Source organism: Aulostomus chinensis, chromosome 3 (assembly GCF_037954235.1).
Source record: "Aulostomus chinensis isolate RoL2024-O1b breed Wild chromosome 3, RoL_Achi_v1.0, whole genome shotgun sequence".
In the NCBI taxonomy this organism is placed as follows: domain Eukaryota; kingdom Metazoa; phylum Chordata; class Actinopteri; order Syngnathiformes; family Aulostomidae; genus Aulostomus; species Aulostomus chinensis.
The window spans coordinates 29,675,789-29,691,530 of NC_141322.1; the positions used below are offsets into that span (position 1 = coordinate 29,675,789).

Sequence of the window (15,742 nt, forward strand, 5' to 3'; positions counted from 1 at the left end):
CCTGTGGATGTCCTGCTGGAAATACAGAAGAAGAGGAAAGTGGATGTTAATATATAATAAAACATCACGAGAATTAGCAAAGGATGAGCAGTCGCTCTGCAGGACGGTGAGAGAAATGAGGTGTGGAGGAAAGAACAGGAAGATGAAATTAGCATGTCGGGACAACTATTTAAACAAGGTGAAGACACTACCAGCAGAGGTGACTGCTGGCTGGAAGACACAGCGCACATTATGATACAGTCAGAAATATCAGGCAACAATAATTCATTTGATTTACACGTCAGGAGAACAGACGTACACTTTGCTTCACAGATGTTCTACTCCTGAGTAATTGGTGGCTAAAGACTTAGCTTGCGAGCAAACGAAGCCAAAGAAGTGAATGTTCTATAATCATATTACAGTATCTTTGCAGAGTCACTGAAACAAAGAACATGAAGAAAAAAAAGATTCGTTTTGTGGTAAATACGCAACACGCTGGTTCGCACAACCACTTGGAGGCGTGACAGCGACAATATACCTCAAAGAAGAAGACGAAGAAGAAGAACAAAAAGAGGAAGAAGAAGAAGAAGAAGAAGCGGATAGTCTCGCGGGATCTGCCAACACACCGCCTTTTAGCATGTTTACTAGCTAGCGGCAACATACGTAGCCAGTCGGATGGTTGATGGTCGCTGTAGACTGAGAATGAACCCAGAAGATGTCAGGTTTGTGCGCGTTGTTGTCATTTCTCCGAACAGATATCAGGACTGGTAGAAACACGCATGTGTTGAACATGTGACTAGCTAGTGAGAACTTTTTCCCCCCCGTTGATGATATTGGCGGTTGAAATACACCCGCCGAGTCTTTTGTCTAATCCAATCTAGCTAGTTAGTTCAAGCTAATGCTATGTGCCCCCCCCCCCCCCCCCCCGCTGTGCTAACTAGGACTCAAGCCGGCGGCTAACAGTGACCGTTGCTTAAAATGATTTCTTGAACATGGCGTAGACTGTAGTTTAAATGTGTTCCTGCTGTATTTGATGCAGATCGACGTGAAGATAAATCAGAACATTAGTGCGCATTGTACAAACATCCAGCTACCCCCCCCCCCCCACTGCGGCGGATTTCGTGGCAGGTGAAACCATTCTGTTTATCGAAATTACTTCCCCACAAATGTCGTTAACTGCCGTTTTCAGTAAACCGAATTAATTATTGCCGTCCATTCACTTCAACAACGCGTATGTCCGAGGCGTCGTGTTGGATTTGTAAAATTTCTCAAACCCGGTGGATTTAAAATGAAGGATTTTTGAATGCGGTTCGCCTCGTCTGGCAGTCAGACGTTAGCCGTAAACAGGCTTTAGACATTGGGGTTGCTTCCGCGTCAGTCGGTGGGCAGGACCGGCGTGGTACGTTGGCGTCCAACAGCTTTCACTGATTAGCCAAAGAATCGAACCGTGAATCCTGCAGCATTTGCACCGTAACGTAGGCGCCGGTAAACACCCGGCAGTGAGAGCAGCTCTTGGAGAAGCAGCACTTGTGATTTGCACCTGCATGGCGTGTAACGAATGTGCAGTAGTGACGGCGGTCGGGGTTCCTGCTGCTGTCATTGGCGGCACCGTGGCTTCTGTCCTTCAGCTCGCCGCAGCCAGAACCCTCCGCCCTGCAGTCTCCAATTGAAGACATTAGATCCATTTTTATTGGATGAACGCTAACCTTAATTGAAAGTTTCATAGTTGTAGTTCACTTTTTTTTTTTGGTATAAATGGGATGAGTTTGCTTCGTGCGTTGCTAGCTAGCTGAGCTGCTAAGCTACCAGTATCAGGCCCCTTCTCAGGAAGTCACCCAGGTTAATAGTTGGATTATTAATGTTTACCCAGGAAGTGAGGGAGTCTTTAATAGCAGATGTGAGGAGTGGCACTTCAATCTCACTTTGTACCGACTGACTTGGATGTCAGATGAACATTTTAATGTGTTTTTGTTTCATAATTACTGTCATTTGCCAGAGTTGTACCTTCCTGGTTCCTCACCGGTCCCTTACTCTAAATCTGTCCTCAAATACTGGAGGAGCTGCTCTGACCTGAGTGTTTAGAATTACAAACTTTCCATGACATACGTTCCAGATGATTCATGGTCATCAGAGAATGTGGCTCAGCTGCGCCGGCAGAGCGCAGGAATGACGCTGTGTGGTGTCCGAGTAGTAGAGAGCATCCCAAGGGGGTGATGGACCTTTGTGGCCTTGTACCTTCTCATTATAACAAAATAAAGTAACTTAATCTACTAAGGTCGATCAATAGATCCCCTCTCAAAAACTTTGCATTTTTTATGGTTGACTTATTTTAGGATATTTATGGTTTTCACATTCTAATTCTGCCTGACTGAATATTCCTCAGAATCAAAAGTTAGTCGCTCCTTCAAAGTCGGCACTTGCAATATGACGCTGTCACTTTATCTCTTAATATGACGGTGGCACTGTTGAAATTCTCGCGTCAGCCTTCCAAAGACATCAGCAGCGCTGGTGGGTCTTTCTAACAGTAACATCTGCATTGTCACTAAATCTCAGCCTGTCACTAAATAGACTTCTCAGGTGTCTGTAAGTCTGGACAGTCTCAGTATTCGCACCTCGACTAAGAACACATGTTCTTGCTTCGAAGTGAGATCCTGAGTCTCTCTTGTGATTTTCTTTTAAGCTAATTTACCTGATAGAGAGAGAGAGAGACGCGTAAGAAATCTGCTGCAGGAGTCTTTGGAAGCTGTCACTGAGCACGAAGACGACCAACCTCCACCCCGTGTCCTCCCAGCGTCATGAAGCTCGGTTTTCTTGGCCTTTACGGCTCTCGTCTTAGGTTCAGGGAAGGGAGCGTTGGCTAAGTTGATCACTTCCCGTTATCAACGTTGTCATATTGTTCAGACAGTTGCTCCTCGCAGGATAATGATGTCATGTGTCTTGGCTGGGGAGGTGGAAAAGATAACGAGCAATATAATCTATGGGAGCACGTTTGGATGTCACAGGCACACCCGTTTCTTTTTATCTGGCGTGTCTACGCCCAGTTTTCAGACTCGGAGGAAAAAAAATCTTTGGCGAACCTGCGTGGCCTGCTAATCGGTACACAGTAAAAATGATCTGGAGTTGATAGGGGACTGATGCAGTGTTGATAAGATCTTACAGATTTCCATTCCTCGCGCTGTAGTGTAGGCTCATGTTAAAGGTCGTTCACTCGCGCTGTGGAAGAATAGGTGGTGTAGACTGGTAGTGTCTTGTTGCTGCACCTTAGCTCCAGATCTGGACTCTCCTCTGCTGCTTCCAGGGATGACCTGACCACCGCATCACCTGGATTCTCTGACCTGCTCCTGCATCACCCCAGTTCTGTTGGATAGGACAGCTCCCCCTGCTCCCCTTCAGTTGAGGGCTTCTGTCCATCGTCACCCAGGGTTGAACAGCAGCAGCCCCGCACCACCTCCCACACAAGCCAGAAAGACTCGGTGGACTCCCCACCCCCGTCTGAGGAGACCATGTATTGTCTGCAGTGGCTGCTCCCCGTGCTGCTCATCCCCAAACCCCTGAACCCGGCGCTGTGGTTCAACCACTCCATGTTCATGGGCTTCTACCTGCTCAGCTTCCTGCTGGAGAGGAAGCCCTGCACCATCTGTGCCTTGGTCTTCCTGGCTGCCCTCTTCCTCATCTGCTACAGCTGCTGGGGGAACTGCTTCCTCTACCACTGCCAGGACGCATCTCTGCCGGACGCCGCACACGACCCAGCGATTGTTGGGACCTAGAGGAGAGAGAGGAAGGGAGATGCCGGAGAGGGCAAGGGGGCGGGGGCGTGGGGGAATTACTGCCATGCTGGAAGAGGAGAACCGTTCCGAGCACGTTTGGCTAAAGGTGGTATGGAGGAGAAGCCAGCCAGTTCTTGAGGAGTATTAGGACTGATGCGATGCTGTAAAGACACAAACTTGAATTTGAGGTGGTAGTAGGAGAGGACAGAGGAAGTGGCGTCCAAGGAGACGTGTGCTTTAACACAAGAGCTGAGGTAAGAGGGGCACCTAAACTTTCAATTCCAAGGGAAGGACGTGTGTGAACTTGGCATTAAGGAGGAAGAATTTCACACTCAGCAACTTTTTATCCAGCATTACACAAACGGAACAAAACCTGGTTGATTAAACGACCCCATGGGACACCAGACCAAAGCGTGTTCAGTATTCTGGTTCCTCTCCAGCCCACAAACTTCCCGCTCAACTTTGTTACTGATCATTAGAGTAAAACCCCTAAATGCAAGCTGCCAAAAACTCAAAGTGGAAGAGCGAGCTTTCGCCAGTGGCCACGACCCCGGACCGTTGTGAAGCTTGATTTGCAAGGTCGTGAAAAACTACCAGGCTGCAGAGGACAAAAGGCAGAGAAAAAGACCAACCTGACCAACTCTGTCGCCACGTTGGCTCTGCACACGTAAGCTAAACCTCAACAAGGAGAGCACACGACACTGGACAATCAATAACCATGCTGTGAACACCCCCCCCCCCCTGCATCGCAACACACACACCTCTCACGGTGTAATAAAGCTGAGAAATTGTCCGGTTCTTTGCCTCTCCTTGTCTTCCTCCTCTTGGAACCACGGGGGTCTCCTGCCACCACTCCTACGAGTATTTTGTTTTGTTCTATCTTTCTTTTCTTTTTTTTGCATGGGTTGCCTTTGTTTTTGTTTCCAAGAATTAAATTCACACACAGTTTTAATTAATGAAAAACAAAATGCTGAAGTATCCAAAGGGTAGAAATAGCTGGGTGTGGGTGAAAGACTTGAGTAGAGGCTCAGTATCCCCCCCCCCCCAAAAAAAAGCAATACAGATGCTGTTGAGGAAGCGGCGACTCGATGACAATACGATGTTCTACGCTAATCAGAGGGACGGCGCTGTTGTGAGCTTTCCTGAGTGTTCTTTTAAGTGTTACGTTCAGCTGTCAGATACAAAACCAAGGTGTTTATACTGTGTGTGTGTGTGTGTGTGTGTATGAGATAGTGAGTGTGTGTAGCCTCCAGTCGCAGTGCTGAACATGCTCTCCTGCTACACAATTGCTTTGGTTTTAATTTAAATAAAGTTTTTCCTCTTAATGTGTGTTTGTGTGTGTTTTGGAAACTGTACTTAGTTCTCTTTTTTTTTTTTGCTTAATGTAAACCTTGTTAAATTCTCCTGAGGTTCTACGACTTCATGACGAACTCAGCGTGTCAGCTTGTGGGTTAGAACAGCTTTATGGAACATTTAGATTTCCAACGAAACACACAAGCGCGGTGGAACATCTGAGGACCACTGATGAGCAGTTGGTGGTTCTTCAGGAGCCGGCTTGCCAACCGCCCCTTAACAAAGGGGAGGAGTTCTTGAGGAAGTAGGTGTTTCATGATTGGCTGGCGATGAAGCGGCGCACCTGTGACTCGCCAGCCGCCAGCAGCTGAACACCTGGAGAGTTCAGACAATGACGCGGTCGCTCGCCAAAGCAACGAAAGGCTCCGTTTGCCTGTTGGTGCCTCACGCATGGACGTCTTGAACCCAAGGATATTTTCCAGTGCCGCGTCACCTCTGTGACTCCAGAACGAAGGAGGAGCAGTTTTGTTGAGAGTTCTGGAGTCAAAGAAGGTTTTGTGAGTACCTCGAAAGAAAAGTCTTTAGTTTCGATGAAAAGCACCAGTTTAATGGAAACCATGCAGCCAATCAGAAACCCTGGTATGAGTTGTCATACTTCCGGTAACCAAATATTAGCAATAAACACCAGTTGACCCTACATAGTTTTTCTGTATCCCACCTTTACACCAGCATTATCAGTGATGAAGTATTAGTATGTTATTCTGTAGCTAATAGACTTTGCCAGGACCTCAAGATGTCGTTGGGTTCTGCTTCATCTTCCTCCTCCTCCTCCCTTCAGGCCTGGGAGTTTCTTGGAATGGACAGTCAACGGCTGACTCCGCCCAGTGGCTCTCTGCGGCTTTAAACGGACTTCCACGCGAATAAAAGCGGAGAAAACAAAACCAAAACCTGTAGAACGACTGAAGGAAAGCGGGGTTCCAGCGGCCAAGAGACGGCAAAGGAACTGTTGCTGTCGACTCAAAGTCGTCTGGGTTTCAGGCTGTGATGCAACTGCAGTGCAAGCCAAAGCAAACCTGCCACTGCCTCCCCTCACAGCCCAACATCTTTCACGTTTTCCTTCTTTATCCCGACAGCTCAAAAAAACAAAAACCCTGTGCTTTTGAAACAAACCGCTGGATCAGAGCACCGTGAGCCGCTCCGGTTCCCACCTCCAGCACTCTCACTGCCGGTTTCGGCTGCGTGTTGCACGCTTTCTCCTGAAAATAAAGATGAACTTTAAATTGTAGGATTAGAAGGGAACCTTCAAGCATCCTGACACAAGATCAAGTAAAGCCGTGGATCTGATACTGCAATCCGACTCATTTATTGCCGCATTTACTGCCTTTTAAAAACACAACTTCTCACAGGACGTGAGTTTTCTGACCAGATGCAAGATTTGACGTCAGCGCCAGACGACGACTCTATCGCAGTGACTGAAACTGCAGAGAAACATTTACAACTAGAAGAGGAAACGTTGGTGAGTCTGAGTTTCTAGTTTCTTTATTTTCCGTCTATGATGCAAACAGGAAAGGTTCAGTTTCTAATGTACTCAAGAGGATGTGGTCTAGACCAGGTTCTAGGTTCAGTTCTAGGTTCATTTTCTTTATTTCGTAGTAAGTAGTGTTGTACTTGTATCTCATATGTACTTTTAGATACTTTCCCCACCAGGCATCGTATGGAAAGTGGAACTGAACTGAGAGCACGGACTTCACTAAAATCCTCCCTGGGCACAAATTGAACTTCACCAAAAGATTGAAGTACAACAACGCTTCAGTTTCCTTCCCACGCCACTGTACTGACCTTGACCTTAAATATTTGTCAGAGAGGTCAAAGGTCAGATGACCACTTGCATAACAAGCCCAATGTCCACAATCCCTCCAGAACTGCAGCTAACCAGACCAGCCAGCAGAGGGCAACATTAGCTTGCGTTTCAGTGAATCTGCTCAGGGCCACGCTTGCTATTTGAAGTAGGAGTGCACGCTGGATCTCTAACACGGAGTTTATCTGATGAATGAACACTCGCTGGGTCCGGTTTTAACTTGGGATTTATATTATCATAATAATTGGGTTCCTGCTGGTCTTCCTGAATGTCTCAGCACCCATTAAAAAAAAAGGGTTAAAAGTTAATAAGAAGTGGAAGTAAATACAAAAATAAAGTAAAAACATTGAAGTTTCATTTGGAAATGACTCCTGATTGTCACCGGCAGTTTGTGGCTGTTGGTGCTGATTTATTTGCTTATTCCTTCTCTAAATCCCACACGTCCACCACATCCATGTCTCCTTCATTTCATAAACTTGCATTGACCTTGTTGAAAGTAATTTTTGAAGCTGCACAAAGCGTCTTATAAATGGAAATAAACTGGAGGTGAGCAGTCCCTGTTCTTTAAATAAGATTCAGAATATTTGCATATTTTTTAACCAAAATAAAGTCACTTGTCAGGTACACAGACACACCTGAGTCCACCTGGTGAAGGAAAACAAAAGTAAATCCAAAGAAGGCTGAAGTCAACGTCCTCAAATCTTCCCCTTCTCCTTCAGAACTCGCAAAAATAAAGAGTTTCCACATCGGAGAGTAAAATTTCTCCGGTCTTTCCTCCTTCAGCTCAGTTTACGTTCATCCTAGTCGCCTCCATCTGGTTCCTCGTGCTGGGCCTCATTACCAAGGTCCAGAATACTGGGCCGGACTGGTTTCCTATAAAATGGTGATCTCGGTCTCTTGGTTCTGGTACGCCTCCTCCTGCATCTCGGTGTACAGCTGGTCCATCCTCTGGAAGGCCTGGTAACCCTTTTTACCTGAAGATCGACACACAGGTGTTAGAAACGTTCCTCCTGGTCAACGCTGTCGTGCTGAAACGGTGACGACTCACCAAACGAGAGGATGGTCTCTTTGGCAGCGCCGCGAAGGTCCTCATCCGCTGATCCCCACAGATCTGCGATGTAGTCCACGCTCTCCGTCGCCTGGCAGGTAGGATGATGAAAGCACAGGATGAGTAAGAGCCAGATGGAGATCAACGCTGTGTTTGTGAGAGTTGCTTTGTTGGTCACCTTCAGGTATTTCAGAGCCAGACAGGACCCGTGTTGGATCGGAACGGCAGCGCTTTTCAAACTCTCTGTGTAGTAAATTACTGCCTGGGACAGAGAGAGAGAAATCGGAATGTTACCGGTGCTGAAGGACTACTGAAGCATTTATGACCTGGAGTTCTAAAGATGTGGCGAAAGAAAGCACTCACCTACAGAGGTTATGTCGCATCAAGTACTGATCGCACTACTTCTAAGGGTTTATATGTTTCAAAAACAGCAGCGTTTGCTAACAAGCGGCTGAACGAACACTGAACAGCAGGGGAACCTACCTGGCTCCTGAATGTCCTGCAGCCTGCCGCTCTGCGCAGGCAGTTGGCTGCAGCTTGGCAAACTCTGTGGTTTGAGTCGATCTGCAGGGCTGCAAGGGTCTGCAGCGTGGATCCCAGTGGGAGGAGCTCAGTGATGCCACGCCCCCTCATCTTATTCAAAGCCCGCATCCGTTTGGGGCTCCTCAGAGCAGACAGGAGGTACTCTGAGACAGCAGTGATATACGCAGGTTAGCGGAGAGAGCAGGGTCACCACAAGGTCCATGTGGGAGCTTTCCATCTCGTCACACGGTCTTCACCAGCAGGTGGCGCTGTCACACTCTGCCTCCTCAGAAACTCCATTTTTTTATTCAACATGAGACAAGCTGTAAATCCTCTCTGAGGCAAACGCAAAAAGAACCAACAGCACAGAGGCGAGGTTGTTCAAACAGTCTGACGCTTCAGCTCTGGCTGTGCAGCTGATTTACAGTTTTGTGATGGTTTCAATAAACTAAAACTTAAAGGATAATGACATTAAAGTAGATTCCGATCTGTCTGGCACGCTGGGATTTGCTGGAAATACTGTAATTTACTGCAGACTTCATTCGTCCCAGATTGCATTATTTGCACAGGGACATTGTGTTGTTATTTGAGGATTTCTGTTCGTGTCGTGCTCTGAAAACTCAATGTAGTTAAAGAGTTTACTAAACAGCAGACGTCAGCAGCAGCGGGAGAGGGAGGAACGCGGGGACGATGTTTCTGCGTCTTCACACATGATCGGTTTTTGATGATGCGGTGGATCTTGAGGAGGTGGAGCCCAACAGCTACAGTTTGTTTGAGCTGACTGTTTGGCAGCCGTGGTGACGGATGATTTACATGTGTTGGTATTTCAGGAATAATCTCAGACCCCATACTTCTCAAACCAACTCCTAAGCTGACAGTCGCCCCTCAAACATCCAGCTGACTCCTCCAGGACACATTTTTATTTAGGTGCTGACATGTTTCCCTGCAGACCTTGACACCTGTCTTGTGTGCAGAACCCCGGAGTGACCATAGAGAACAAAACACAAGGCCTTTACACTGATACAACACGCAGGTCTTTAGCCCTACCTTCCTTGGAGAGGCGTGAGATGTGTTCTCCCAGCTCCAGGGTGTCCCAGCGTTTCAGGTACACCGACAGCTGGAAGAGGGTGACTCTGTCTGGGCTGCAGAGTCTCTGAGGGCTGGGCACCGTCCTGCAGGCTGCCTGGACCTGATGCATGAGCTGAGAGAACACTGCAGCAGAGGGAGAAAACACATCAGCTGCTGCTAGTCACACTAGCACAGCCTGACCAGTGCGCAGGAACACGATGTACAATACACGGCCCTGAAGATTTTTTTAAACTTCTGTTCGGATTTTAGTGTAAATTGCATGTAAATGATATGAATCAAAGCTCATCGTCTGGGCAGTAAGAAGACATTAAGGGACGTGGTGCTGAAGCTCACGAGACGTGTGGAGGATTTGAATGAAGCGGTACCTTTTTCTGATTGGCCGGGCTGCTTGGCCTTCACCTTGTGTGTGTAACGTTTCCTCAACGTTCTGGAGAAGCAGTCGGCGTTGCAACAGAAAGGAGAGCTGCTGTCGCGCACACACTCCTCCCAGAACAAGAGCACGTCCCTCGTTCTCTGTTCCTTCTGGAGCACTGAGGGGCAAGACGAGAGGAGAAGGTGGAGGAGGAGCTTTATTCACACACGTATGTCTCACAAAGGTGAACATGCCTGCCCAAGAAACGTGTCAATCATACTTGTAGTTATTATTTCATATTCATAATCATATCCATTGTGAGCAGCGTGTGAGGGATTTTCCACTGACTGTCACTTGCAGAGATGTTGTCGCTCTTCTCCAACAGCAAACAGCTGATTCTGTCGAGAACGTCGGCTTGGAGAGCCATTTCTTCCAGCACGTTCCTCCTCGACGGGCTGAAGTCTGTAGTTTTTATCAGCTGAGGAGGCACAATGGAAACACAGCAGATCAGGGATTCAGATGTGACTCCAGAGGCTGTTTGGCCTCAAACTTACTGCTACAACACTTTTCCCTGAAATCTTTTCTGGAGAATTTGGCGAATGCGGGGTTGGGGGGGGTGGGATTTATAACCTTACCTGTAGTAGGATGCAACAGATTTCCAGGTGAGTTTCCAGGACCTGGTCGAGACCCAAATTCCCAGAAGTCAGGGGGGGAACGACCAACTCTTCTTCTGAAGCTGACTGGCTGTCCTGGGAGAGGAGGCCGAGACTCCTCAGAGTGCTCTGCTGGAAGGAACTGATGCTAATGGATACAAATGCAAACAGGTCGTTTCTTTTGCAACACATTTGTGTTATTTTATTGGTGATTCTGTGCGTGTAGCCACTCACCCACTGTCTTTTAGCCTCAGGCTGCCCAAACAGGAAGTGTCGTCATCGGCGTTGAAGTCATTTGACAGGAAATCAAAACTGCCTAGAACCTCCTCGACAGCTAGAGTCTCCTCTGATGATGACGAGTTTCTCCACAGGGAAAGATCATTCTGGGACACACACACACACACACACACACACACACACACACACACGTTATCCTAATTTTCTGGGGTATTTACACAGACTTAAGTTAATATCCTGGAGACCTACCCCAAACACTACCCTGCCTCAATCCCAAACAGTAATCTGGATCCTCATCCTCACTCTAACCTCACTTCCTGGAGTGGCTTCTTCTTTGTCTTTTTTATTAGCGATCATGTCTGTGTCTTTCTGGGTTTTGGTAAGACGGTTGCTACGGTCTGTCTAGTCCTTTCATGGGGTAACAAACGATGTGCCCCGGATCCTGTTTTGCCTGTGGCACCCCATCTATTCTACCCGGCGGCCGGACGAGGCGCAGGGAATCATCAAGAACCCGCGACCCAGTTTCGTAACACGTCTCTGATAGTGATGAATATGTCTGACTGCATCCTCCGGGTACCTTCAGTATGGTTGCTAGGTGCAGTATCTGGTTGTCCAGGGCTCTCAGCTCCTTCTCTGAGCAGCTCTGGCCCTGTAACATCTTCTCCAGCTCTGTTATCATTGTCCCAACCCGGGCGGCCTGGGCTCTGCGCTGGCCACCAGCTACCACCAGCTTCCCCGGGGTCGGAGCAGCCGCCGAGGGTGAGGGTGTGGCTTCAGCCGGTGGCTGAGGAGGGGGTGAGAGAGCACCCGGGGCTGAGGAGGATGGACATGCTGGGGAGACCTGGACAACACATAGGACAAAGACTTGATGCATGGCTCGAGTCAGAGTCACTGGTTTGCAGAATCCTATTGGGAATTTTTTAAAGATACGAACATTTGGCACCCGAATATTGATATTATATTCCAAGAGGAAATATCCTGATACACTGAAATATTCCTGTTTGTCCCACTTCTTGTCGTGTGTTACAGTGGCTTCACTTTACATTAACAGGTCGATCAAATGTCTTTCATATTTCATATTTCAAATATTGAATTCAGGCCAGCTTCTTTAATCTGAATCAGGACTTCTCCGGAGTCCGAGGCGCCTCACCTGGACGCTGCTGACGTCCTGTCCCAGAGCCGAGCTCTGCGTCTCAGCATCTGCTTCTCCAGTTGTGTTCTTTTTGAGGATGTCAGGTGTGCTGGACCTGCAGAGGCGCATCCATAAATCCTCATTTGTCACACTGTCATGTTATCAAGCAGGCTTTTATCGCTCAGCTACGAGTCTGTGTTCATTCATCCAGAGTTCATTCCTTGGCCTCTTTTTTACTTGGACTAATTTGTTTTCCTCTGCTCTCAGGATCGTTTCCGCATGCTTTTCCCTGCTCGTCAGTCTGTTACTTCCATTATTCATCTACCGGTTCTTCTCAGCCTGGCCACCCACCGTCACCACTCCTCCTCTGGCGGCGTCTGTCGTCCTCATTCCCTCCCCGGTCACAGTAAACTCCCTTTTTACATACAAAGCAACCTCAGCCTGAGTTTGGGTCCACATCTCTGCGTTTGCTACACTTCTTCATACGAAAATGATCGAAAGTCAGATATTCGTTTTTTCCGTGATAATGTCACCAACACACAGAAGAATTTGACACCAACGTGAGAAAGAAAACATTTTAAAGGTCAAAGGTCAAGGTGACTTCCAGTCTCTTCTGAAGTATGAACATCCACCGTGACTCAAGGGTGAAGTAAGAAGATTTGGGTGATTGAAAGGTTAAAGGTCAAGGTCACTGTGACCGGCACACATTCCACAAAGCTTCATTTCTAGTTTATTCTGACATCCCTGATTTACACGGTTGAGTTCAAACGGTTTCTAAAAATGTCAGTAACGGCAGCACAGTTGTTAAAGGGACGTCTGCAGCGCGACTTCATGTTTTATTAGTAAAACAGATGTCCTAATAATGAGAAATTATAGCAGCATTTGCTACAGAATGATGAAAAACAACAAAATACATTCATGTAAAATAATTTCATATCTGAAAGACAAAAGACTCTGGACATCGTCTGCGTGAAGTAAGCCCATCACGATGACCTTTGACCTTTCAGACCTTCTCAGTTCGCCCTGCGGTCCCATCGGCTCCTGGCTGTTCGGCTCATCATCATTTCGAGCGACTCATCTCTATTGTTGTGCAGACGTCGCCAAGACAACGGCATCTCAGCAGCTGAGCTCGTTCTCACCTCTGCAGGGCCACCAGGGAACCCGCCGTGCTCGTCGCCGTGATGGTGGCGGCAGGATTGAACAGTTGTCCCCACTCCTTCTCATCCACCCTCCTCCTCCTCATCCTCTCCTCGTTGGGATCCTCCTCCTCCAAGGAGGACCCTTCCTCCCCCAGGGACAGCTGAGTCTGGCTGCCCCCCAGACTGGTGCCTGGGCTGGGGCTGGAGGGGTAGCTGTGAGTCCGAGTGAGACTGTGGAGGATTTGATGGTCATTTGAGGCGTCACAGCGCAGAGGCTCAACACTGACCATCATTTAACGGGGCTTTAATTTGCTTCCTTCAGCATGTTTTACCCACAAATCTCATCAGAATGAACTACGTTCCCCCTTCTTCAATCCCAATGAAGGAAAATGTCGCTAAAACCAGACAATATGGCAGTTTTATACATCTCTTATCTTAGATATTTTGACAGGATTGAGGCACAGATGCAAAGGCACTGTCAGAAGAGTAGAAAGATGGGTTGGAATTAGCGTGTTGGTGTAGAACTGTTCTGCTCTCCCTACCGGGGGGTGTTTGGGCCGGGAGTGCTGTGGTTAGTGATGGCGGTGTGTGACGGGTGCGACAGGTAGCTCAGCAGAGACACGCCTCCTCTGTTATGGCGACTTTTAGACTCTAGAGACGGGAAGGAACCTTCTCGATCTTGAAGCTCATGCACCATCGACTGCAGAGGAGGGAGAAGATCACATCAGTGTGAACAGAGTATAAAAGTTTTACCTGTAAATGACTGCAATGAACTCACTATGAAGTATTTCTCGGTGAAGGAGGGGGTGCTCGGTGCCGTCCAGCTGTACACTGAACTCTTCCTGCTGGACACCGACAGCCTGCTGACGGACAGCGGACGCACCTTCTCAGCGCTGTCAAACGGACTGCAGGTACAAATACACACCAACATTGAGGCACTAATACAAATCTGATGCTCAGATGTGCAACAGTGTACTGAACACAAACGTCTGTTCATAGCAACCATCTGTCAAAGTCGGAGCCTGAAATGAAGATGTGAACATCCACAACCTGCCTGAAGATTCCCAGACTTTCCCAGAGTTGTGATGCTTTTACAGAAAAAGACCACCAACGCTGGATTTGTGCTGCGTTCACCCGAGGAAAACCTCAACGTGAATGATACAGTCTGTGTAAGTTAGTCCTCAGTAAATCAGGTTTGATCGCATATCAAAAATATCCTAAACTGTTCCTCATTCTCAAAGGATCCCTAGAACAGACCTCGCCAGAGGTGCCGAGCATCCCTGACCTCTGACCTCCCTGGCCTTTTCCATTCACTTGTAAAGCATCTTTGAGTTTCTAGAAAAGCCCAAAACAAAATGTAAATCATTACGACTCAAATCACAAAGGTTGTCGTGTGTGTGTGTGTGTCTTGTACAGTCTGTACTCAATGAGCTGCTCAGTGACAGCTGGCTCAGGTGAGAGGGAGGCAGGAGGCTGAAGGCGAAGCCAGTAACAGATTCTGGAAGATGGCTGCTTGTCACGATAGTAACCGCACACGTCGCCTCTTGTTTACGTCATGATGTTTTTCTTCTTCCTTGTTTCGCTGCTGTGAGCACGTGCTTGAATCCCAAGAACAGGCACATTTGTGCCATTTTGGTTGTGTGGGTTAGGGGTTCGTCATTCCTGTGAACCAGCGCTTGAACTTCAGACGGGCAGCAGGGGCACCTCAAAGGTCAGCCAGATCAGACCAGATGTGACGCTGCAAATATTCCCTTCCACACCCGTCTTTGCCGTCCCCGTTTCATCTCCCAACAACCGATAGAACAAAAACATAATTTTTCTTTTCATCGGCAGATCACCACTGCTCATCAAAGCCTGCCCTCAGTGCATGTCTGTCTGGACCAGAGGTTCCTGAGCGTTCAGGAACCTCTGGTTGAGGTCATTTACGTTATTTATGTGTGTGTGTGTTCGTTTCCTTACTTCCAGGTGACTTCCAGCTGCAGTTTGATGGTTCCCAGCTCGGTGATGTCCACCTGCATCAGCTGCGGCCTCGCCACAAAGAAGTCTGCGCTTGCACAGGTTACCATGCCAACCAGCAGCCAGCCCAAACCCTTCGCCTCTGTCACCTGAAAGAGGAGCCCGATGGGTTCGATGGTGACAGAGATCGTGCAGGCGCAGTGAAAATGTACAGAAGGGTAATTGGTTCAATGAACAGCTGCAACAGAGGTGCCTCACAGAGGAAAGGGATCATGGGTAATGAGGTTTTAATCCACCCCGAGCAGTAAAAATGTGCTCCGGCATGTAAAATGTAGCGTGTCTGCGCCATGGTTGGTCTTCTAACCTTGATCTCAAAGTTGTGGTGTATGTGCGGGAGGAAGACCATCTCCTCTTCATCCCAGGACTGCGTGTCGTCCGATTCAATCCTCCCTCTGATCTTCCAGCGCTGGCGACCCAACCGCAGCACCACCTGGTCATGTGACATCATCAGGGCATGATTTGTTTTTCGCTCAGTTTAAGGGTGAATGGGGAGTTCAAGGACGTAAACAGTGCAATGTTTTCAGCAGACTAGAAAGAAGAGGAGGCGAGTCAGAGAGACCTGGACTGGAGCCAGACCCCGTTTCACGACTTGCAACTTGACTTAGTAGAGGACAAATTACTTTAGACTCACCTTAAAATATCCATGAATGGAATTAT

The 15,742-nt window shown here is 47.9% G+C and overlaps 2 protein-coding genes and 1 long non-coding RNA gene across 7 annotated transcripts in view; 2 read left to right on the plus strand and 1 right to left on the minus strand.

Annotated features, from left to right (window-relative positions):
- Positions 1–542: 542 nt before the first annotated feature.
- Positions 543–5,071, plus strand: blcap (bladder cancer associated protein). Its single transcript, XM_086200279.1, has 2 exons — positions 543–701; positions 3,278–5,071. The coding sequence occupies exon 2, from the start codon at positions 3,483–3,485 to the stop codon at positions 3,744–3,746; it is 264 nt and encodes an 87-aa protein (XP_086056405.1). The 5' UTR covers positions 543–701; positions 3,278–3,482; the 3' UTR covers positions 3,747–5,071.
- A 305-nt stretch (positions 5,072–5,376) lies between these two features.
- On the plus strand, positions 5,377–8,040 carry LOC147268583 (uncharacterized). Its single transcript, XR_015112190.1, has 3 exons — positions 5,377–5,596; positions 5,878–6,555; positions 6,731–8,040. It is a non-coding gene; the product is annotated as an uncharacterized LOC147268583 (long non-coding RNA).
- Positions 6,383–15,742, minus strand: part of ripor3 (RIPOR family member 3) — a 34,530-nt gene continuing 25,170 nt past the window's right edge. For 4 of the 5 annotated variants that reach the window (XM_086200275.1, XM_086200276.1, XM_086200277.1 and 1 more), the window contains 15 exons: positions 15,390–15,515; positions 15,029–15,174; positions 13,848–13,974; positions 13,612–13,769; positions 13,070–13,300; positions 11,949–12,045; positions 11,376–11,639; positions 10,796–10,944; positions 10,544–10,709; positions 10,257–10,386; positions 9,922–10,086; positions 9,515–9,679; positions 8,429–8,631; positions 7,946–8,207; positions 6,383–7,871 (listed from right to left, as the gene is read on the minus strand). In XM_086200275.1, coding sequence (XP_086056401.1) covers positions 7,771–7,871; positions 7,946–8,207; positions 8,429–8,631; positions 9,515–9,679; positions 9,922–10,086; positions 10,257–10,386; positions 10,544–10,709; positions 10,796–10,944; positions 11,376–11,639; positions 11,949–12,045; positions 13,070–13,300; positions 13,612–13,769; positions 13,848–13,974; positions 15,029–15,174; positions 15,390–15,515 — 2,490 coding nt within the window. In that variant the 3' untranslated portion in view covers positions 6,383–7,770. The remainder of the gene's footprint in view (positions 7,872–7,945; positions 8,208–8,428; positions 8,632–9,514; positions 9,680–9,921; positions 10,087–10,256; positions 10,387–10,543; positions 10,710–10,795; positions 10,945–11,375; positions 11,640–11,948; positions 12,046–13,069; positions 13,301–13,611; positions 13,770–13,847; positions 13,975–15,028; positions 15,175–15,389; positions 15,516–15,742) is intronic. The other variant, XM_086200274.1, reaches the window with a different exon arrangement.